At 46.4% G+C, this 25,481-nt stretch overlaps 1 protein-coding gene across 2 annotated transcripts in view; it reads right to left on the bottom strand.

Moving 5' to 3' along the window:
- STXBP3 (syntaxin binding protein 3) overlaps positions 1-25,481 on the bottom strand; it is a 97,348-nt gene that overhangs the window by 17,785 nt on the left and 54,082 nt on the right. For both annotated transcript variants that reach the window (XM_069737314.1, XM_069737316.1), the window contains 4 exons: positions 10,311-10,391; positions 8,361-8,499; positions 7,265-7,371; positions 3,077-3,169 (listed from right to left, as the gene is read on the bottom strand). In XM_069737314.1, coding sequence (XP_069593415.1) covers positions 3,077-3,169; positions 7,265-7,371; positions 8,361-8,499; positions 10,311-10,391 — 420 coding nt within the window. The remainder of the gene's footprint in view (positions 1-3,076; positions 3,170-7,264; positions 7,372-8,360; positions 8,500-10,310; positions 10,392-25,481) is intronic.

Raw genomic sequence — 25,481 nt, 5'->3', positions numbered from 1 at the left:
GCAAGTCCGGGATGTCTGGAAGTACCCAGGGATTGTCTACCGACATTGTTCTGAGCCATACGAACCAGGTCCTTCTGGGCCAGAACGGGGCAATCAGTATAACTTTTGCCCCATCCTCCCTGATTTTCCTCACCACTAGAGGCAGCAGGTTCAATGGTGGGAAAGCGTAGGCCAAATGAAAATCCCATTTTATCAGGAAGGCGTCCACAGCCAGAGGATTCTCCCTGGCATTCAAGGAACAGAATTTTCTTACTTTTCTGTTGCATTTGGTGGCAAAGAGGTCTACCTCTTGTTGAAGGGATGACTGTAGGATATGGATAAATTAGGGAACAACTTCTTATCGTTGCCAGCATTCTCTAGCAACTCATCCAATGCTGGACCGAATAAATACTCTCCTTTGCATGGAATGACGAAGCGTTTTGATCTCGCTTGAATGTCCCCTGACCAGCATTTCAACCATAGGGCTCTCCTAGCAGCATTAGAGAGACCCGCCGCCCTAGCAGCCATCTTAACGGAGTTGATAGAAGCATCTGATAAGAAATCAGCGGCCTCCTGGATCACCGGCAGAGCACTTAACATAGCATCTCTAGAAGCCCCTTCCTTTAACTAGGATTCTAATTGATCCAGCCAGACCATCATTGATCTGGCCATACAAGTTGATGCCACTGCTGGCCTTAAGGAACCAGCCGCCATTTCCCAGGCTCCCTTAAGGAAGGAGTCTGCCTTTCTGCAAAGTGGATCCTTAAGAGATCCCATATCCTCAAAAGGCAGCGAGGCTCGTTTTGAGACTTTGGCCACGGCCGCATCTAGCTTAGGGGCCTTGTCCCAAGTGCTGACTGCTGGGTCGTCAAAGGCAGGGGTCCCCAACTCCAGTCCTCAAGGCCCACTAACAGGTCATGTTTTCAGGATTTCCTCAGCCTTGCCCAGGTAATAATTGCATCACCTGTGCAATGCTAAGGAAATCCTGAAAACATGACCTGTTGGTGGGCCTTGAGGACTGGAGTTGGGGACCCCTGGTCAAAGGGATATCTACGCTTCAAAGCTGGTGGCAGGGAACCTTTCTTCTCAGGTTTCTTCCATTCCCTATAAATAAGTTTCTGAATCTTTTCATTCAATGGAAAAGACCTAAGTTTCTTCTGATCAAGTCCATATGATCTCTTCCTTGGATAACTGCGGCTTGGGATCTGCTATGCCCATCGTTCCTGACTGACTTGACAATCCTATCAAGGGGTAAACAAAAGCGGCCAGAATCTTCTCCCGACGAGGGACCCGAATCGTAGGAGCCTTCATCCCTATCCTCATCCCCTGAAGAGACAGAGACCAGGGGACCTATGGATTTTGAGGGTCCTGCTTGAGACAGAGACTTAAGAGACTGCTTAATTTCTGCCCTGATCATCTCCTTCAGGCTTGCCGCCATATTAGTAGATTCTTCCGCTACCTTAGGGAGTATAGTAAGGCAATGTAGTCTTTCTAGACTTAGTGCCACTCCACCCCTCCCTGAGACCTCACCGTCTGCTGGATACAGGGGGCACAGTTTTTTTGAGCATGAATCTGGTAAGGGGAATCCACAGAGGGCGCATCCCTTGTGTTTAGCCTTACCGATGCACTTCTTCCCCTAGAATAAATAATATGAGGGGGACTGCGTCACTGAGTGAACTTTCTCATAGATCACTTACCAGTGGCTGCAGAAAAAAAGATACCGGCATACGAGGGGGGGGGGGGGGGGGGGAGAGTCTTTTCTGGATGATGCATCAGATCCTTGTTTGGAGGAGCTTTTACGACCGGAATCGTCACTTCTCCTGACATGGTCCTTGGCTTTGGGCTTCTGACGAATTTCCTCCGGCAGCAGGGCCTGCTGCTCATGGTCACTCTCCATCCTCACACCTTGAGGACAGAAGCAACGGTCCGGGTCTGGAGCCTGCTTAAATCCCGTCCTCCGGTTCAGCAGAATGCCTGGCGCTGCCCCTGATTCGCTGTCCGCCCCCCAGGTGCTGGTGACAGGCAGGAAGCCCGTGCCTTGCTTGGCATGCAATTACCGGTGGGCGCCGCCATCTTGGAGTCACCGCGCATGCGCGGCAACCCGACCCGGAAACACACGCCGGCTCTGCCCCTAGACGTCACCGCGGCCCCCAGCGCTTCCTGTCAGCGCGGGACGCCCGGACAGCCAGCGGTGTCCCGGACGGCTTCCCCCCGGAACCGATAGCCTCTAGAACCACCATACACCCCGGGGACACAACGAGGGGCACATACTCACCTGGCGCCAGCTGGAGACGGAAAGACCCCTGTCCCACCGCTCCCTGCTGTGAGCATCACCGACGTGCAGCCCTGCCAGGGCCACCGTGATGCCTCCAGGAACTCCACAGTGGCCGAGGTAGGAGACCCCCTCGCTACCCGAGTCGGCCTGGGATCCATCTTCTGTAGGATCCAGTCCCTATAGGAACAGGAAACCAACTGATACGTGGGAGAGGTGCTGCCCTTTTGTATCTGTAGGTTTTCTGTTCCTGAAGGGCAGATCCCCTCACTCGTGGTGCTGTCATGGGAGTCCGAATAAATAACAGTTACAGCTCACTTTAAAAACATCAAGAATTTTTGAACAATTTAGTTTAAAAGAGAAAGTGGTTTTCAACGGCGGAAATTCAAGCAGATTTTACCATTTTCAATAAAAGGAGGCCAAATGAAGTGTGGGAACGGCTCTGCCATGCCCATAAATGTGATGCAAAAAAAGAGCAGGATAAAGCCCCGCTGCTCGCCTCAGGCTGCACTCATGGCGCAGGAAACACAGCATTGGCAGATTGACATTATTCCTGATCCTTGTTTCCTCCCCACTAAAGTTGTCCAACTTCCTTGACACATGCCCATCAGTCTAAATCTACCGATCCTGGGGAATCATGCCCAGGGAATATACGATTATATACTGTCTAAGGGAAATAGTGCACTAACTAACCTGCTGGTTGGTTCACCAAGAGACCTTATACCGTACATGAGAATTGTAGCTCAACAATCCAAAATAATCATGACAAAGCTGGTTGTGTACCCCTGACTCATTACTTGATGGATAGACTGCTTTCTCCCTCACCTCAATGATGTCTTTTATTATAGGTGTCCATCTGGAGAGTTGGAAGGTTTCTTCCCTTGATCGGTCCCTTCTGGATGCTTTACGTTGTGAAGACTGCAAGAGAAATGCTGGTTTAAAATGGTTTTCCATTGTAAGAAGAGATCATAATCATATTGACAACACATATGTAACAGATCGATCAAGGTTTACTTCCTCTTTTCTCCAGATACGATTTTGTAATTGTAGGTGATTATTTCTTGTGTAATATTAAGAATTTATAAGTCAAGGTACAGCCTAAAGAGTACCTGTTATTTCAGGTAACTTTTCAGAATAAACGGTTGTGTGCATACATGAGGAATAATAAATTTTCTCGGCATTATATAACACTAGATGGCAGCCCGATTCTAAAGAATCGGGAGTCTAGAATCCATATATACTTTATTTATTCAAATGTAAGAATAATACAATTAATAAATAATAGTAAGAAAGAACAAAAATAATAGGCAGTATATGGAGAAAACACCAAACAAAAGTTCAAAATTGGTGTGAAAATGTCATTGAACCACTTCACAACTAAATATATATAGTTTTGGTAAATGGTATTATCATTTTTTTGACGAAATTCGGCAGGAGCTTGAAGAGCAACGTCACTGGGCCCGCCTCCACGCAGTAGAAACTTGCTGTGAGGTAAAAATTAAAAAAATCACACTAAAATGGTGGGCGGAGTGTGTGACAGCACGGCACGTTTCTGATTGGTCGCTAGCAGCAGGCGGCAACGAATCAGACACTGGACACTGTTGACGTCACTTATCTCCGGACATTATCTCCGGACATTAGCTCCGCACATTAGCTCCGCACATTAGCTCCGCACATTAGCTCCGGACAAAGCCACGGAAGTTGGCACAAATTGCAGGAAGTAGTATTCTAGGCAATTAATCTCCGGACATTAGCTCCGGACAAAGCCACGGAAGTTGGCACAAATTGCAGGAAGTAGTATTCTAGGCAATTATATATTAGATGTATTCTGATTCTTTATTAATCAGTTTTTCCTTCTGCAGGCCATAATTTCTCTCTAAACTAGCTGGAGGAGACTAGCTGCTATGATGTCTCCTATACACAGTAACAGTGGGAGTCCTGCTTCCTTCTGTGTTTAGCACATATTCAGCACAGAGAACATTGTGCTGCAGTAATGAGCTGTGTGGCTGTGAGTCCAGCTCTAGGGTAAGATAAATCACTGCCTCATGATCTGCCTGTTTAGGTAACCTCTGCATCTTTTCCGATTTTGCTTTTCACTCATCCCTCACTTTCCACAGAGTATAATAGAAGCTATACTCGGACACCTCAGTGTGCTAGCCATCTGTCTTGCTTTCACCAAGAAGGTTTTCAGCTGTTTAAGTCTGGATGTTGAGTTCAAGTGGTATGGTGAAGGTTGGTTAACTTACAAGGGAATTATAGAAGGGTAATAATACATTGGGATCAAGGGTTTTTATCCATTTCTTTTAATCACCATACTATCTTACTTGCTTGCTTTTTGCAGCTGCTGCTTGACATTGAGTGCTACAGCTCAGCTTACTTGTAACCAAACAAAACACCCAAGTCCTTCTCCTGCTCTGTAGTCCCGAGTAGATTTCCATCCAATTTATATGCACCAATAGGTTTCCTCCGGTTGTGGTGCATTACTCTACATTTTTCAATATTAATCCACTATGTGTTTGCTCATGCTGACATCTTATCTAGATCATTCTGTAATATTATACAGTCCAGCTCAGTTGTTATTCTCCCAAAGTTTTTTTGTCATCAGCTAATGACCTTGTGGATGGGATTGAGAGTAAGGAGGTTAAAGGGGTTATCCAGGTTTAGGCCTAAAGTCTGCAGTTACTCTCTGTGAATGCAGACTGGGGAATCCTCACATCGTGTGAAACAAAACAAGGCAATGCAAAGCTTGAATAACATCAACATAATATAAAACGGTAAAGAAAGTGTATGATATCGCCGACTGTATTCTGCAGTTGTGAATAAGACATGTAAATCCATCTGGTGACCAAAATTGTCCTAATCATCAATAGGATTATGGGGTAAATTGTATAGGGTGCCAGTTTCCTTTGGAGCCAACTACTGAAGAAGGCCTGGAGAAATGCTTAACATAGGATATATTAGGAGTATCTCATATCCACAAATCACACCACAGTAAGTAAAGAAATAAGTGACAACGTTTCGGGTATAACACCCTTCATTAGGCGAGTAAGCAAGGGACACTGCACAAAACTTAGGGAGATCCAGGGTACAGGATGTGCTTTACGAAAAGGAAAACCAGGGCAGTCTTATACCCCATTTGCAGTGTAGAATGATCTGAATGACACAGCTCTGTGACCCAGCATAACAGAGTAAATAACCAAGGATATGAGGTCATAAAATGGGCTACATGTTGGTGGCCATATTCCCAGATGTGTGCGAGAACATCGTTGCACCCAACCATTAATGTATGAAATATGGTGTCCACAAATAAACACAGCGGAACATACATTGTATTTAACTGACCTGCAATCCCAGAACAGACAGTCTTAAAATGAAGAAAAAGGATTAGTTGGAAGAGATAGGCAGAAAGAGTAGGAAGCAATAGCAGGCTATAAAGAAGCTGCCTAGATTTAGGGTGCATGCAACAGCATTTCTCTTCCATGTGCTCTCCATTGCAATAAATGACACGGACCTGAGTATTATCGCTCTGTGCAACTATTCACACATTCATTTTTTTAGCCTCTTAATTTTTCATTATGTACATGTATGTGACTTTGGGGATGTCAGCATGCGAAGAGGACTCAGGAGCCGAGCTCCCTCCACACACGGTAGATGCCAGCCATATTTGTGTTTCACAGCTGCGCTGAGCGCCTATCGCTGCCGCTAACCATAAAAGCGCCATTGTCAATCTAGCAACAATGCTTAAATGGAACGCACGCCGCTGCTTGCACTCGCTCGATGGCATCGGCCCCAGCGACAAGATCATCAGGCACTGATGAGTTACCACTGCAGCCCTCGTTGCTGCCACTTTGGTACTCCTATGAAGGTCAGGAGGTTGAGCTTCACATGAAACAAAAATTCTCATTATACTCTGCAATACTCTGGTTTTACAATATATAGCAGATAACGGCAGAGAAGACGCTGGTGGACCTATCTAGGCTTGCACAAGATCGATCTTCCTACAGAGCGTTCATCCATCAAGTCACCATGGCCGGAGATCAAGCTGAAGGCTGATAATTATATGTATATATGAATTTGAATCATATCCTTTCCCCCATTCTATATTAAAAACAACATTTGGAATCGCTGAGTCAGTAGAAGGCTATCAAAATATAAAGTTAATTAACCTCGCAAATGCAATCAGAAAGAAAATCAAAATAGCAGAATTTTGGGTTTTCATTCCCCACTCCTCACAAAAAAAAAATTAAATAAAAAGATCAAAAGCCTTTACATTTACCACACTTTGGTAAAATATCAGCTCATCACACAAAACAACAAACTAACGGCTGAATTGACAAAAAAATGGACATGTTACTGGTCTCAAATTAAAAAAAAAAAAGGGACACCTTTTTTAATTTTTAAATAAGCTTCTGAATATTTTATCTCTACTTCAATAAAATGTATTGTACGTTTGGTATTGCCATAATCATACTGATGCAAAGTATGATTATAATTTAGACCAATTTTAATTACATAATGAAAGTTGTAAAGACAAAACCCTAAAAACAAGAGGGGGATTGTGTTTTTATTGGTTTCACCTCACATGGAAAGGAGGGGCGGAAACACCAAAAAACCCACAAAAAACTAGGTGATTATTGGGTTAAACAGATCCCGATGTCCATCCCATTACACACAGTGAATGACTAGGCCATTTAAGTGTATGAGTCCACATGAGAAGCACATGGCACATGAAACAGGTTGGCTTCCATCGATTTTTTTTGGATGCAAAGACAGACTACATGTAAATGATCATGTCTATGAGGCTTCATCTCTAAATTACTGGCGTTAATAATCATGAGCGATTCACATTAGTACATGGAAGACAAGTAGGTTGCAGGAGTAATATAAGGACAGATAGCATGCGTGGACAGCCGTCATTACCGAGCACAAGCTGCAGGTTTGGAGGTCGCCTGCTGTTATTCTCTATGGAGTAACAAAGCAGAGTAATTATTGGAGTTACCATACTACTCTTACCTTGGGGACTATTGGCACTCCAATATATTTCCAGTTTTTCAGTACATCTCCATCGCTCTCAATCTTGGCATGTTGAATAAGTCGGTCTAAGTTCTCCTGAGTTGTTCCTTCAGATGGAGAGACATTTTAGTATAAAAAAAAGTAACAAAAAATGAAACACACAACAAATGAAACATGGATATTTTACTTAATGTTTTTTGAAGGCTTAAAATCCAGTATTAAAATAACTGTAGTGACTGGCCAAGGCTCTCAGGATCACCAAGAGTCCCAGAGATAATAAACGTATGGCATAGGTTACGGTCTATGAAAAGGCTTCTTATACAGCTCACACAGACTAACAGAGTTGACAGAATGGTGGCCTCCACCGAGCTGTGCAGAGCCCGGAGGTTAAGTGTCTGTAAGCAAGGGTCCGTGTACACGCACCAACTGGTGGACCAGGCAACTGCCGACTGGTAAACCTTTGCAGATTGGCAGTCGTTTAATAGCCGGTTTACAAAGGTAGAGGGCAATAAACACTGTGCATGCACGGAGCCATCTGTAATAGATTGCAGAGAACCATGGCCACCTATGGTCACTGATCAGAGTCCTAGTTACACAGGACGAGGCATCATTGAGAACTGAGAGCTTCTGCTCTGTGCAAAAAGATCATTTCAGCCCATGAACAAGCGTTTTGTGCATTCATCTTGTGATCGGCAGCCTGTTTATACTGAAAGATCATCGTGAAACGAGTTCTCAATACGGCAAATTCACAGTTATCTTTCAGTGTAAATGCTGCTTTTGTGTGCGGGCCCCATAAGTTGTCGCTGCATTTGTGCCGCATCTTGTGGTCATGCAATGAATGGCTGACATTGGAATATCCCCTTGCATTACAGCAGCACATCCAGTATCTTCACGTTTGTGTGACCCTTACAAACCAGACAGCTGAGCTCCCTTTAGAAATGTCAAAGACAGCACTTGTATCGGCAGGAGTCTATGAACCTGAAACCCCCAATCACTAAACCAAAGACTCTGCTGATGCAGTGTGGAGGGCAGTGCCTCTCTGAGCTACTTATGACAGACAGATCACACTCATGGAGTGACCCACACCGTAACTCACCATTTTCCACAAAGATGTACAGAAGAATCGCCCTGATTTTATCATAATTGTCCAAGTCCTTATTTAGCAATACTGGCAGCAGGACACGCATGTGTTCCCTCACCTTCTGCCCATCTACATCCGTTCCCAGTGCAAGATCCTAAAAACATAGGTCCAGCATGAATCACAACATATGATACACCACAATAAGAACAACCTATTCAAACAATCTACTTTTGCATTACTTCATCATAGACAGACATATCACCACTTTTGCTAAGCAACACGAGAGAGAGAGAGAGAGAGAGAGAGAGAGAGAGAGAGAGAGAGAGAGAGAGAGAGAGAGAGAGAGAGAGAGAGAGAGAGAGAGAGAGAGAGAGAGAGAGAGAGAGAGAAAGAAGGAGAGGAGAGGGATTTAATGTTGCAGTGATAGCATATCTAATATATAATTGCCTAGAACACTACTTCCTGCAATTTGTGCCAACTTCCTGTCCGGAGATAATGTCCGGAGCTAATGTCCGGAGATAAGTGACGTCAACAGTGTCCAGTGTCTGATTGGTTGCCGCCTGCTGCGAGCGACCAATCAGAAACGTGCCGTACTGTGACACACTCCGCCCGCCATTTTGGTGTGATTTTTGAATTTTTACCTCACAGCAAGTTTCTACTGCGTGGAGGTGGGCCCAGTGACGTTGCTCTTCAAGCTCCTGCCGAATTTCGTCAAAAAAATGATAAGACCATTTACCAAAACTATATATATTTAGTTGTGAAGTGGTTCAGTGACATTTTCACACCAATTTTGAACTTTTGTTTGGTGTTTTCTCCATATACTGCCTATTATTCACTGACTGTTATACTGAGAGACTGCTGTTTATTAACCTCTTCTTTGCCACATTGGGTATATTGCTCTATTTGCCACATAAGGACATTGTCCATTATTGCCCAGCAATTTCTCTGCAATATAAACTGCCTATTTATTAATATCTGCATTCCTGCAAAGAACTATTGCCTATTATTAACTGGCTATTTTCCTACTACCTGACACTGCCTCTTATTAACCTGTTGTTTGCCACCACCACACTTAAAGCTGTTTAGCTTAGCCAACATGAGCTCTAATAGTAAGGATACTAATGACACAGAGCCCAAAGCTGCTGATGGCGCACGTAAGATTAGGTCTGATAGAAAGTATACTAATAATGCAGAGCAAAAAGACGCTGCTGCCGCACGTAAGCGCAAACAGCGTGCTAACAAGAGTACAGAGGATAGATGCAAGCGCATGGACACTGTTAAGTATACTAATGACACAGAGTCCAAAGCTTATGATGGCGCACGTAAGATCAGGTCTGATATAAAGTATGGTAATGATGCAGAGCGAAAAGCCGCCGATGCCGCATGTAAGCGCAAACAGCGTGCTAAGTCTGATGTCTTTCATCCCTCCCCTCATAAGCATGTTCATGGATCCTGTGTAACTGTACCTTAAATAACAAGAATTGTCAAGAGCTGGTGAGTGCAGCCATTTTTTGTTCTTTCTTACTATTATTTATTAATTGTATTATTCTTACATTTGAATAAATAAAGTATATATGGATTCTAGACTCCCGATTCTTTAGAATCGGGCTGCCATCTAGTTTTTAATAAACTTATAGGATTTAAAATGTAAGGCAATTCTTTTTATCTGTAATACAGTACCATGAAATACTCGTGCACTGCAGTGTATTATTCTGGGGCAGGGCCTAAAAAGCACATTGCAATGGCTTGAGGTGTCTGTTAGGCTTCTGGCTGCAATGTCAAATCGTCCGAAAGATGCCACCATGATCAACGGTGTCTTAGTGGTCGGCATCTGTATATTACATCTCAGGCATATCTACATTCCTCTCATTTTCCACCCTGAACTGTACAGTGCAGTGAAAGAAGCTGTTCGGAAAGCTGCACGTGTGGTTTGGTCAGCTTCACATACACTAAATGTTTGCTTACTTGTTCTACTTTGCAAAGCTTCTCCAAGTTCCCTCTGAACTTCTGCATACAATCCTCTGCAAGACTTAGATGTAACGCTTGCTGGAAAACAAAACAAAAATTAAACAAGGGAGCAGTCTAAGTCATCTACTATAACAATTACTACTTCTGAAATCAGCAACAAAATACTTGTGAATGCTTCAGTACGGAACGGTTTTCTAAAACCCAGACAATACTGATAAATCTGTCCCATTCCAATTCCTAGACTGTCCAAAATTAGGGCCCGATTCAACAACGCTTTCACACCAAAAATTCTGGTGTACAAGCTTGGAAAAGTTGCAAAAGGCCAAGTTTTGCTACTTTTGGTGCCGGAATGGGCATAGCTGCGGAAGGACGGGGACATAGCTACCACAGCATAACAAGTTCATGACAAGAGGCTGCCACAAATCTTAATCCGGCAGGGGCTGGAGTGGGATTTGTGGCGAGGTGCACACATAACATCCAGCACTTATGATTCATGAAGTAGTATCTGATTCCAGCACGCCCCACCAACACCACCAGCAAGGAGACAATTTTATTTATTTTTTTAGCAACTTTCCAATATGTAGCTTTCATTGGGATTAAACCAAACCCAGATCCATACATCACAGCGAAGAGTGAGATGAGATTTCTCACTCCAAAACACACATTTCTACTGCTCCATGGTACAGTGTCTGTCAGCTTTACACCACTCCAGTCAATGCTTTGTCTGATGAGCTTAGATTTGACTATGAAATCCCCATGTCAAGAAGCGGAGAACGCTTCTGGGTGCTATGGTGACTGATGTAACATAGAACAGGCACGACATTTGTTTGTTTGACAAAGAAAAAAAACCGAAACAAGGATTTTTGTGTACGCACTGTAAAATCCTTTTCTCCGAGCCACTCATTGGGGGACACAGGACCAGGGGTGTATGCTGCTGCCACTAGTAGGGTGACACTAAGTGAATACAAAACAAGTTAGCTCCTCCTCTGCAGTATACACCTACCACTGGCTCCAGCCCGAACCAGTTCAGTGACAAAGCAGGAGATCATAACCATCAAATACGGATACAACATGTCAAACCAAAGAACAAACATAGCCATCAGGGTGGGTGCTGTATCCCCCAATGAGTGGCTAGGAGAAAAAAAGGTTTTACGATGAGTACACAAAAATCACTGTTTCTTCTTCGACTCATTGGGGACACAGGACCATGGGACGTCCTAAAGCAGTCCCTGGGTGAGAAAAAAAACAGACATAACAGATCAAACCCCAGGAACCAACTGACTAGAGGAGCGCCAATGCCGGTTGCAGACACAGTCTGCCTAGACCCGCATCCACGGAAGCCTGAGTGGATATTGAAGTGCATCGAGAATGTGTGCAGACTGGACCAAGTCAGTCGCAGCCTTGTAGACATGTTCCGCTGACGCCTGGTGCCGAATGGCCCAAGAAACATCCACCGACCAAGTGGAGCATGCCATAATCGATGCTGGGATAGACCTACCTCTGACAAGGTAGATTCCTGAATAGCTGAGCAAATCCACCTGGCTGTAGTGGACTTCGAGGCGGCTATGTCCTTGCTGTGATCCTCGGAGTACCAATAAGGCGTCAGACTTATGGAAGGACGCCGCCCTCGAGACGTACTTTCTGAGAGCCCTCACCCTATCTAGATTGTGAAGAGCTCTCTCAATACCATGTACCGGACAAAACGAGGGCAGAACAATGACCTCGTTGAGGTGGAAAGAAGAGACCACCCTGGGCAAGAAGGCCGGAGACGGCCTGAGAACCAACTTGTACTGCTGAAAGATCAGGAAAGGGGCTTGACAGGACAGCTAGCTCCAGGATCTGCCTGATTGATGTCACCGCGAGAAGAAAAGCAATTTTCCAAGTAAGGAAGGTCAACGAGACATCCTGCAGTGGTTTGAAAAAGGGTACTCCTGAAGAACACCCAGGATAAGGTTAAGGTCCCACGCATCCAACGGTATTCTATATGGAAGTCCACATGAGAGACCCCCTGAATGAAAGACCTCACTTGCAGATTCGAAACAATGCCCTGGAATAAAACCGATAAAGCCGAGAGATGAACTTTGGAGGAGCTAAGCGCCAGGCCTGACTTCAGGCCGGCTTGGGGGAACTCCAAAATGGTAGAAATGGAGAAGACGAGAGGAGGACGTCTGGTCTGTACACCCTTACTTTCCAGGTGTGGTTATAGATGCCACTGATGCAGGCTTCCGGCCGGCGCTAATCAAGATGGTTTCTATCTAATGCGAGAACCCAGTCTAGGTTAGGACCCAAGTTTCGATGGCCAAGCCATTAACACAGGGCCCCTGAGTTCTGGTGACAAATCAGGCCCTGGAAGAGCAGATCTAGTCGATTCGAAAGTTGCCAGAGGATGTCGACGATGAGCTGCATTAGGTTCCGCGGACCACACCCGTTGTGGCCAATCTGGACCGACTAGGATCACTGGAACACAGCGAAGCAGCTAACAGAAGCGCTGACTCTCCTAACCAGGCACACAGTGCATAACCCAGGCGACCTACAGTCGCACCTTCATGCATCGGACCCAGAAAACCAGGCACCATTTATCTCCTACTGAGACACTAAAAGTTGAGGAGATATCTACACCACTGAAATAGTTTGTTCAGAAATTTGCTCTGAATTCTTGAGTGTCAAGTTTATTTAGACTAGGATCACTGGAACCCCATCCGCTTTGACCTTCCCGATGACCCTTGGAAGTAACAGAGGCGAGGGAAACACGTACGGAAGACAAACTGTGGCTATGAAAGAATCAGTGCATCTGGTCTATTGACTTTTGGATCCCGAGACTGAGCTATGCACTCGGGTACATTGGCGTTTAATCTTGAAGTGATCAGATCCGTGGCCTGGATCCCCCAGTGAAGACAGATCTGCTGGAAGACCTTTGGATGAAGTGCCCACTCTCCCGAGGTGAGACCTTGACAGCTGAGGGAGTTTTCCATGCCCAGAATGTGGTCTGCTAAAATGAACGAGTGGTTCCTCTCGGCCCCGGGGGAGGATGTGAACCACCTCATGCATTGGAAGAAAGGAAAAGGGAATATCCAGCAGACAGTCCGCCAGTCAGACAAAGGGGGCTGTATAGTAGTCATAGACACTGCTTTGTATTGTAAGTTGATAATGTCTATTATACGGGATACTAGCACATATACTTCTTTAAGATCTGACCCCACTTTATCCTTTAAATATGACATGACTGAAATACTCAATAAAGCACAGAGATTGGGGGTTATCAGCAATAAGATTTACAAATGGCTACTGCCTGAACATTCAATTACTCCCATTTTCCATGGGCTCCCAAAAACGCACAAAAACGTTTTTCCCCCACCGTTACGACCTATAATTTCTGGGATGGGTTCCCTTAATGAAAACCTCAGTCATTTGATTGACGAGTATCTCCAACCTTTGATCCCAAGAATTCTAGGGTACCTTAAAGACACCTCAACAGTTTTAAAGGTTTTTGATACTTTTCAATGGTGTCATAATTATTCTTTTGTAACTTGCGATGTCACAAATTTATATTCATGCATTCCCCATTCTTTGGCTATGACAGCAATTGAACATCATCTGAGGGGCCTCAGTGACGGAGGACGGGCAGACGATATGGGTATGTGTTCAGTGACCATCTGACCTATGTATTGCATGGATCTTTTGCACTATGCATGTTGCACCTGTTGGGCCATTTATAGTTGGCTGTACCTGTTGTATTTACCAATAGGTATACGCTTTACACATGACTCTAGATCCTGAATATTTTTCCTCTGTCCTGTCTGTGCATTTGGCTTGAGTAAACACCTTTCCTCGGATATTTGTGTGTTTTTAACTATAGTATTTGTATGATCTGTAATTTAATAAAATTTTGTTATCCCTTTACCTTCTCCTTGTGAGTGGTGTGTTAAGGTATTCTTTATACCTGGTATTTGGATCTAAGTAAGTATAGTAGTTATTCAGATTCATTGAAATGGTTCATTCTTGCGTCTCTACATTATTTACTTAAGCATAATTTTTTTATGTTTCAAAATGAGTACTTCATCCAGACCATGGGTGCTCCTATGGGGTCTAAATTCTCCCCATCTTTAGCCGTTTTATTTATGGCATGGTGGGAAGAAACCTACATATTCACAGATGATAATCCATTTCTCCCATACCTTAATTGGTATGGGAGATTTGTGGATGATATTCTGCTAATTTGGCAAGGGGGTGTGACTAAGTTTTCTGATTTCATGCTCTATTTGAATAACAACAAGTGTAACCTGCGTTTCACCAGCGGCATTCCATCAAACGAGGTTTCATTCTTGGATCTGCTCCTTACCGGCAGCAATACAACACATAGGGTTAATACTTCTCTTTATAGAAAAGACAATTCTGGAAACACAATCCTGATGTCTTCAAGCGCACACCCTCGACATACCATTCCTAGGGGTGAGCTCACGAGAGCGAGAAGAATTTGCTCTAGTGAGGAAAGTTTCCACAAGGAAAGTCATCTTATTTCTAATAGATTATTTGATAGGGGATATAAACAATCCAATATAAGACATGCATTCAGACATGTTTCCAAAATTCCATGTGCTGATTTATTGTATTCTGACAGTGAAAATGCAAGTGCTGCTCCTGAAACGCAGATTACTTTTTCTACCGCTTATAGCAGTCAGTACAATAAAATTAAACAGATCATTCTTAAATATCTCCCTGTAGTCAATCAGGATAAATCTTTATGCACAATTCTTCAGAATGGATGCAGAGTAGTGGCCAGGAGAGGTTGCACACTGGGGAATATTTTGTCTCCCAGTATGGTGCGCCAGAAAAAAACTCCCACATCATGGCTATCAATAAAAGGTTTTTTTAAATGTTCTGGCAACAGATGTAATGTCTGCCAATTTGCAGACAACAAAAGAACTACTTTTTCCTCGAATCACAATGTTACTTATAATATAAAATCATTTATTAATTGTGATTCTGACCACGTCATATACTGCATAAAATGTAAGGCTTGCAACATTTGCTATATAGGTTACACCACAAGGAAAATCAAAAAAAGAATTTCAGAACACATAGCAAATATAAATAATAATTCAGGCTATTCTGGGGCTACGAAACATTTTATTTCTGTACATAAAGGAGACCTATCAGATTTTTCATTTTTTGGCATAGAAAGGGTTAGTCAGTCACCTAGAGGTGGAGATTGGAAGAAACAATTAGCACTGCGGGAAGCCTTTTGGATTCTGACTTTAGACACTAAACATCCACACGGTATGAATTACAGGAATTACCCTTTTTATATATATTGAACTAACAGATAGATCTTGCGGCAATTTAAAGTATATATTTATGCAATTTCAGTGTATTTGAAATAGGAGAAAAAAGTCTTGTTATGTGTGTTTAGCTGCAGCCTTTTTCAATGCAATTGATTGCTATGTCTGTGATTGGTTCCTTGCTATATATAAACCTGTTCATCTAGATGGTATTAGTTCCTATGACTAAGGGCGCCGTGGTGCGCCAGAAACGCGTCAGGCAGAGAGAGTCTCCCTCTCTCTTTTTTAATATTGTTTTTTAAAATGCTTCAATAAATTTTGGATATTTTACTCACACTGGATGGACGTGCTGGATATTCCCTTTTCCTTTCTTCTACTTCAGCTGAAATCACCAGCAGGTACTGCACCCACCAGTTATATTCATTTGCAACGGCTTACAGATGCATATCTCAGCGTGTCAAGCTCCTAACTTTTCCTCTCCCCACCTCATGCATTGCTTCCCTGCTGCGAGTGCCCCCTTGATTGATGTATGCCACAGCCGTGGCGTTGTCAGATTGAATTCGGAGGGGGCAACCCGCCAGGAAAAGATGGAACCCTTGTAGAGATAAGCAGATCGCTCGAATCTCCTGGCGTTGTTCGGGAGGTGTGACTCCTGGGCTGACCAGCATCCCTGGGCATTGTGGTGACGAAGGATCCTTCCCCAAGAAGACTGGTGTCAGTAGTTACCACCAGCCATTGGGCCGGGAGAAAGGATTTTCCCTGGTTGAGGGAAAAAAACTTCAACGTCCACCACCTGAGCGCCGGCTTGACCCGCAGGGGCAAGCAGCACAGCCGGGTGAGAAGGAACGGGTTCCTGTTCCAGGCTGCCAGAAGCGCATGCTGCAGAGGATGGAGGTGTAGCTGGGCAAAAGGAACAGCTTCCATCGCTGCCACCAATTTCCCCAGTACCTCCATGCAGAATTGGATGGAATGAGGGGATGGACAACAAAGTGCCTCCCTGTTGAAGCGCTAAGATCTTGTCTCGAGGGAGAATCACTGACCCTCAGGAGGTGTCCAGGATCATCCCTAAAAAGGATATCCACTGACCTGGAACTGGGCAAATCTTTATTAAATTTATCAACTAGCCCAGGAAGAGTATCCAAAGCGATACGCACGCATTCCGTGCAGGTTGGGAAGAACGGTCCCTAGATTAGAAGGTAGTTTAAGTATGGCAACACGACCATGCTCCCAGAGTGCAGAATGGACATGACAGCCGCCATAACCTTCGTGAACACTCGGAGCGGTGGCGAGACCGAAGGGCAAGGCTGTGAAATGAAAGTGTTCCTTGCGAACAACAAAGTGCCAGAACTTCTGGTGAGGGGGAAAAATGGGGACAGATGTCAACTGGATGCTAGCAACTCCCCCTTCTTCATAGAGGATATGAGAGAACGGAGGGACTCTGTCCTGAAGAAGCGACCGCCTACTTAGCTGGTGTGGACCGAATAATGCCACGAGATATTGAGATGAAAATCAATAGGACCTGGATCCCTTAGATCTGGACTGCTTTGGCTGGCTTCTCCACGGCTGGTTGGTCCAGTAGGAGACCTGGGAGTCGTTTGACTTTGTGCTGGGGAAAGAATATACTTTCCCCTCCTGTGGTGTCAGAGATAAGCTGATCTAGCTTCTCCTTGAATGGAGGCCGCTCTGATAAAGCAGAGAAGCTAGAGACTTTTGAACGCAGGGTCTGCTCGCCATTACCTGAGCCACAGGGATCGATGATAGAAATGGTGTTAGAGGCTGCCAGCGTGCAACAGTTAGCTCCGTCAAGGAAAGCGTGCACGAAATAATCCCCTGCCAAGGCAATTCGATTTGCCAGCTCCACTGTCTCCAGGGGAAGGTCACTGGTCTGTATAGCTCTGCCAAGATCATCTATCTAAGAAAGCATGGCTTTGGCTACCCACACCGCTGCAAAAGAAGGCGAGAGTGCCAAATCCGAGGCTTCCAATTCCGAAAGTCAGGATTCTCCATCTGACGGTCTGATAAGGATAAGGGTTTTTGACATCAGACAAGATACCGGTGGGTCAACTGGAGGGGATGCTGCCCACTCCTTACGCAGATCCGAGGAAAGGGATCTCTCGCTTCAAGAGGTTTCTGAACTGTGAAGCATTTATCTGGTTGATCTCTATGTCGTCAAACTATGTCCTGAAACTCTGGGTGGTTGTGAACACCCTATGAGGACGTATAGATCCCTTAAAGGACACTGCATGGTCCTGGCCAGAGATAGAGTCCTCATCAACCCTTAAGGTCTGGTTGACGGCCTCAATGAGACTATCCACCGTCGCCTGATACTCTGACGATTCCAGGTCAAGGATATCCGTCCAACTCGAACGCAGAGGTATGTTTGCTGCATACCTCTGGGAGGGGGATTGAGAGACAGAGGTCACGGATGCCAAGGGGCAAGAAGGCTCGGGAGATGTGCTATGGACTCCTTTTCTAAGTGCCTGTGTATCTCTCAACTGAGAGCGGCCCCTGCAGGCCAACAGTTCCTGTGTGAAAGAGGAACCGTCTGAGACAGGTAGGCGAATAGCCCGATCCTTGTAAGGATCATGGAGTGACTCAATCGCTCTGGCTAGAGAAGCCATAAACTGACAGTGACGAGGCCCACTCAGGGAGACCGCCCCCTGACGAAGTTGACGCGAAACGCGCGTTCGGGCCACGGCGTGGAGCGTCCTATCTGCCATTATCTGGGTAAGGACAAATGGGTGTACTTCTCCCCGTAGGTTTATCTGACTGTTGGTTTTTGAGCCTGTGCGCAGGGCTCGGCGTACCTGTCTAGAGTAATTGACTCATTAGTCTTATTGGAAGCATTACAGTGCTTTGGTCCTGGGCCCATTTACTAGTTGCACTATGCACTTTAGTTTAATATATCTGGCTTTAGGATTTTCCACGCCGTGTTTTTCCATCTTCTTGCTACCTTCACCTCTCTTTTTTGCTTATAATTTCTATTGAATTATGATTGGTTTATACATTTATGGTTAGGTTGAAATTTTTGAAAAACTAATAAAAATTGTTAATATTTATGGACCAACTCCATTTTTTCCTTCTTTATTGCTGTTCGTAGGAGTGTCCGCTTGATATTTGTGATTGTTTTTCTCCCTGGGAGGCTCCCCCACTGGGGCTGTGAGCATGGTGGAGGAATCTGTGAAAATATCTTTCAAATTGGTCTTCTTTTGTTATGCCACTCAGGGAGATTAGATACCCCGGGGTCGAGAACGGCGGAGGGCTCCTGAGCGAATTAGGGATCACAGGCTGAAATCTGTCCCCATGGTAACACAGCGTGACAGGAAAAATGCTGTATGAGCCATACTGGGCTTCTTTGAAGTGTCAGGAAGAGACATTGCTCCCAGTGATTCTCTGCTATAAGGGGGAGGGGGGCTACTGCAAAGAAGGCTTATGATATTCAGTGCAGCTTACCCAGGTCCTGTGTGAGGTCCCCTGCGCTCGATGTCTGTCCAGCGGTGATAAGGAGCGGTGAGGGACTCTGAAACCAAGTCAGGAAGGCAGTGAAGTCCTCCTATGCAGTAGCCTGAATAAGTGCATAGCACTGTTGGAGTCCATGGAGTCTGGGACTATACACACATGATGTCAGGTGCCACAGTACACAACTCACCTTCCACTCAAAAACCTTCCCCAGTCCCCAGATATGGCCGAGACTTCATGGTAGGCAAGTCTCGCACTGCGAGAAGCACCAAGGGAGGCGGCGGGGCTGCCGAGTGACGCGTGCATAGGGGGTGAAGTTTTCAACTTGCGGCCTAGCAGAGGCTGAAGACGGGGACTAAATTTCCGGAGCCGGCCAAACAGACCATCCGGAAGAATGCTGCGCCGGTCAGGAGCCCCCCCACTACTCTTGGACCTGACCCGGGCACTTACCCCATGATCCGGAAAAGCCCGTGGGATGATGTGCAGAGCCAGACTGCTCTGTCTGCAGGTCAGGTGCTGCAGAGGACAGTGCAGGAACCCTCTATCCCCAATTCCTTTGATAGGGGTGTGGAGAGGGACCGTCCTCCTCCTTCCATCACCAATGATCAATTAGTGGTGATGCAGTGGGGGGCCACGCGGACACAAGCAGTGCCTCTGTGTATCCTAGGGTTTCATTGCCGAAGGACGGAATAGGGCTATGGTCCGGCAGAATTAGGTCTGGCTGCAGAAGGGGGAACATGAAGGCGACACTCCATGTTTCACGTCTGATGATGGTTTGGGGGAGAGCCGAGCCCTGAAGGGACCAGTCGCCCCTAAACCAGCTCAGGCATATCTTCAATCGGTGCAGGAGGGGGTACGTGAAGGAGACACTCGACGTTCCCTTCTGTTATTGGTTTGGGGAGATTGAAACCCTGAAGGGAACAGTCGCCCCTGTAATCCTTGTTGAAAAAATCCGAAGTAAAAGGTAAAAAGTAAAAATGAAAAATTATGGTCTGAAGACCAGACCCATGTGCCTCCTACAGACACTAAGCATGAACTGGTTCGGGCTGGAGCCAGTGGTAGGTGTATACTGCAGAGGAGGAGCTAACTTCTTTTGCATTCACTTTGTGTCAGACTCCTAGTGGCAGCAGCATAACATCCATGGTCCTGTGTCCCCCAATGAGGCAAAGGAGAAAGCTGCTTACACAAAATAAAAATGCTCTATTTAACCTAAAATAATTAAAAAAAATGCACAAAGACAGGCACCACGAGCAGTTACAATAAGGCTTTTTTAATGTTTATGCTAATTTTCAGTTGCGTTTTACAGTACCAGCAAAGTCTATGAGATTTCAGAAAACAGGATACTTGGTTGCTTACCATAAAATCTGTTTCTCGGAGCCTCCATTGGGGGACACAGGAACCATGGGGTGTATGCTGCTTCCACTAGGAGGCTGACACTATGCACATTGGAGCAATAAGTCAAACCTGTGACATCAAGGATTCCTCTACGGAACCCGCAGATCAGGCGGTTTCATTTAGACGGGCTAAACCACCTTCCAAGTTTTTTGCTCCTCACCCTGAATTCGAGGAGATCATGACCAGAGAAAGAATCCGACCAGACGTTTTCAGAGGGGAAAGCGCCTTGGCTTTTTTATATCCTTTTTCTCCAGAACTTACCGCGAATTGGACTGTTTCTCGCTCGGTGGATCCCCCAGTTTCCAGGCTGTCCACCAACACGGTCCTTCCACTGTCCGGCAGAGCATCTCTGAAAGATTCTAACGATAGTCATAGAATCCTTTGCGAAGAAGCCTTTGAAGCGGCTGGAGCTACTCTTTACCCGGCTTTTGCTTCCACTTGGGTTTCAAAATCCATATCCAAATGAAACAAACAACTCCGTCGGGGCATCCTGGACGGGGCTCCACCCGGACCGCTGGCGGAGCTTACCAACCAGATTTCTCATGCGGGTGAATACCTGGTCTCCGCCTCCCTGGATGCCGCGTCTTGTGCGGCCCAGGCGTCCAGCAATGCTGTTGCCATCCGCCGCACCGTTTGGCTCAAGGCCTGGCAGGCGGATTTGTCTTCTAAAAAGTCCCTTACCAGCCTGCCTTTTCAAGGTTCACGTCTCTTTGGTTCTAAGCTGGACCAAATCATTAAGGATGCCACCGGGGGCACAAGTTCTCTTCTTCCCCAGGCTAAACCTCGTCGCCCCCCTCCTAGACGGCAATTTCGGTCCTTTCGGCCTTTTCGTCGCTTTGCGGCGTCAAACTCCTTTTCCCAGCAGCAACAGAGGCCACAGGCACGTCAAGAGAAGAAGACGGTATCCTTTAGACCCACTCCTTCCTGGCGTTCGCTACTCCCAGGGTAGACCCTCCAGGTCCAGGACTGGAAGATCCACCTTGGGACGACTGCGCCCTTGATGCAGGTATGACTCCTGAACAGTGGATCGTATCCACCTGGCTATGGTCGATCTTGAGGCAGCGAGTCCCTTCCTGCGACCCTCAGGAAGGACGAACAGTGTATCCGTCTGCCGAAAAGATGCCTTCAGTTTAACATATCTCCTGAGCGCTCTCACTAGATCCAGCGTATGGAGAGCCTTTTCCACACGGTGCGTTGGTGCCGGGCAAAACAAAGGTAAGACAATGTCCTTGTTAATGTGAAACGAGGAAACCACCTTTGGCAAAAAAGAGGGTGCTGGCCTGAGCACCACCTTATCCTGATGGAACTGTAAAAATGGAGCTCGGAAGGACAGAGCCGCCAGTTCCGAGACCCGCCTAATGGATGTTATGGCCACTAAAAAAAAAACAACCTTCCAGGAAAGGTATGTCAAGGAGATGTCCTGAAGAGGCTCAAAAGTGGATTCCTGCAGGGCACTTAAGACCAGGTTAAGGTCCCAAGCGTCCAGAGGGGCCTCGTAGGGTGGTACCATGTGAGCAATGCCCTGTTTGAAAGTCTTCATCTGTAAATTGGTAATGATCCTGCGCTGAAAAAGAACCGACAAGGCTGATATTTGTCTTTTGAGGGTACTTGGCACAAGACCCGAATCCAGGCCAGCTTAGAGGAATGCTAAAATGTTAGGGATAGAGAAAAGAAGCGGGGAGAGACCACGCTTTCTGCACCATGCGAAGAAAACTTTCCAGGTGTGATGGTAAATACGTGCCGAGATGTGCTTCCGGGCGCTAATCATAGTAGCAGCTACCTTCTGGGAAAATCCGGCCTGGGTTAGAATCCAAGATTCAATGGCCAGGCCGTTAAACACAGGGCCCCTTAGTTCTGGTGGTAGATCGGGCCCTGGGAGAGAAGATCCGGGCACCCTGGTCGCCGCCAGGAAGCTTCGACGAGCAGCTGAACTAGGTCTGCATACCATGATCGACGAGGCCAGTCTGGGGCGACCAGAATTGCTGGGACCCCTTCTGTCTTGATTTTCCTGACTACCTTCGGGAGCAGTGCCAGCGGAGGAAACAGATATGGGAAGCGAAATTGGTTCCAGGGTAGAACTAACGCGTCCACGGCGATTGCTTGTGGATCCCGATATCGGGCGCGATCCTGGGTACCTTGCCATTTATCCCGGAGGCCATCAGGTCCACGTCCAGAGTCCCCCAGTGTTGGCAAATCTGCCGGTAAACGTCGGGAAGGAGAGACCACTCTCTGGACGCAAGACCCTGACGGCTTAGAAAATCCACCGCCCAGTTCTCCTTGCCCGGGATGTGGACTGCCGAGATCACCGAATGGTTTTTCTCGGCCCAGTAGAAAACCCGTTTTACCTCGTGCATCGCCGCCCTGCTGCGGGTACTCCCTTGATGTTTTACGAATGCCACGGCCGTGGCATTGTCCGATTGAATCCGGATGGGGCGGCCTGCCAGAAGATAATGAAAATGCTGCAGAGCCAGCCGAACCGCCCGAATCTCCAGAAGGTTGATCGGGAGGGTTGACCAGCGTCCCTGGGATGTGTGGTGGCAAAACACTGCTCCCCATCTGAGAAGAATGGCGTTAGTCGTGACCACCAGCCAATGGACTGGGGGAAAATACTTCCCCTTTGCAGAGAGGAACTCATTGTCCACCATGTAAGAGCGTGCCTGACCTGGGGAGACAGACGGCACATGTGGTTGAGAGAGCATGGATTCCTGTCCCAAGATGCCAAAAGAGAATGCTGGAGGGGCGAAGATGGAACTGCCTCTTTTGCTGCCACCATCCTTCCTAAGACTCATGCAAAACCAGATGGTATGAGAGACCGGCTGGCTAAGGACCTGCACTTCCTGCCGGATAGCCAGAATCTTGTCCCGGGGGAGGACTGTCAACCCTCGGGAGGTGTCGAAGATCATCCCTAGAAAGGGGGATCTTCTGAGACGGCACAAGGGATGACTTCTTTAAATTCACCAGCAACCCTAGGTGACAGAGTATCCAGCGTAATGCTGACATTTTCTTTGCAGGCTCGAAAAGAAGGACCCTTGACTAGGAGATCATCTAAATATGGCAAAACGACTACGCCCCGGGAATGCAGGATGGATACAACAGCTGCCATGACCTTTGTGAACACCCTGGGAGCGGTGGCCAGCCCGAAATGTAAGGCTGTGAACTGAAAATGTAGGCTACCTATGGCAAAATATAGAAATCTTTGATGCGGAGGGAACATGGGGATGTGAAGATAGGCGTCTTGAATGTCTATTCAAGCTAAGAATTCTCCTTTTTTCAAAGCAACAATGACCGAGTGGAGAGACTCCATTCGGAAGAGACTAATGTTGACAAACCTGTTCAAATATTTCAGGTCCAGAATGGGCCTTAAAGCTCCATCTTTTTTGGGAACTATGAAGAGTTTGGAATAGAATCCCTGAAATTTCTCATCCTCTGGCACGGGAATGATAACTCCGCTGCACCAAAGAGAATCGACAGCTTTGAATAAGGCTCATACACGGGATCCTGAACTGGGAAGATGGGAGAGAAAGAACCGACTCGGGGGGCAGCTGATAAACACTATCTTGTACCCTGAGGACACCAGCTATCTTACCCACCTGTCGTGAACGACAGCGAGCCAGGACTGGTGAAACCAGAGCAGACGGCCGCCTAATCTGTTGGTGTCGACCGGAGCCCGCTTCCAGTCATTTGAGCGAAAATCTGTGGGACCTAGAACCCCTAGATTTTGGCTGGTGGGACCGCAAATTTCCCAACGGGTTGGCTCTGTAAGAGATCTGGCGATCTCTGTCCTGACTAGGTTGACCTGGGCCAACGGGATTTGCCATTGTGGTCCACCCGGGGTTGCGAAAGGACTTAAACCGTGCCTGAAGCTGGCGAAGAAATGGCTGCTTAGTCTTTTGCTGTGGGAGAAAATTGCTTTTCCCTCCTGTGGTATCAGAAATGAGCTGATCCAATTTTTCGCCGAATAATCGGCCGCTCTGATAGGGCAGAGCAGTAAGGGACTTGTTTGAGGTACAGTCCCACCATGTCCTCAACCATAAAGCCCTTCTAATGGAAACTGCGTTTGTGGCAGCCAAAGCCGCACAATTCGCTGCATCCAAGGACGCATTAATCAGATAGCTTGCTGCTAGAGTGATCTGATTCGAGATCTGTCACCTCTGATGGCAGGTCCCTGTCCTGTAGAGCTCTACTCAGATTCTGACCAGGATATCATGGCCATGGCTACTCAAGTTGCCGCAAAGGAGGGCGAGAGAGCTGAGCTTGAGGCCTCAAACACTGAACGAGCCACGCCTTCTACGAGTCGATCAGTTGGATCCCTAATAGAAGAACCATTAGGAATGGATAATAACGTCTTAGAAGCTAAACGTGATACAGGAGGGTCTATCGAAGGGGATTCTGCCCACTTTTTACGGAGCTCAGGGGCGAAAGGATATCTTGCATTCAGAGCCTTTTGCCCAGAGAAACGCCTGTCCGGCCGCTCCCTGTGACGTTGCATTAAATCCTCAAACTCAGGATGAATGCAAAATACTCTATGAGGCTGTTTGATCCACTTAAAAAAGACACCTTATGGCCAGAGGCCAAGGTGGATTCGCCATCTAACCCCAGGGTTTGGCGACTGTCTCCTGGTAATTAAGAAGTATCGTTTCTCCTTGCGGAGAGTGACATGATAAGCATGTCGATGTGAGGAGACTTAAAGCTGCAATGCTCCTCTGGGAAATATGCAAATTGTCTCTTCAAAGAGGAAGAGGACTAGAACTCTAGTGCCACCTATTGGAAGTAGCAACCCTAACAGTCAATGTCGACCCTTTAACGAGCCTTGTCACATGACTTAGGATAATAGCCAAATTAGAATCTCAATTTGCAGACACTGTTTCGGGGTACTGCCCCTCGTCAGTGCAAAGTGGAGATCTGGTTTGGCTGATTGAGAGGCGTCTGACCGGGATCCAAGAAGTATCGTTTCTCCTTTGCGGAGAGTGACATGATAAGCATGTCGAGGTGAGGAGAAGAACCTCCGTCGCCCACCGATCCAGACCTCTGACGG

This window comes from Ranitomeya imitator, chromosome 8, assembly GCF_032444005.1.
Source record: "Ranitomeya imitator isolate aRanImi1 chromosome 8, aRanImi1.pri, whole genome shotgun sequence".
NCBI lineage: Eukaryota > Metazoa > Chordata > Amphibia > Anura > Dendrobatidae > Ranitomeya > Ranitomeya imitator.
The sequence above is the reverse complement of the archived record's forward strand: the minus strand, read 5'-3'. Positions and strand labels throughout refer to the sequence as shown.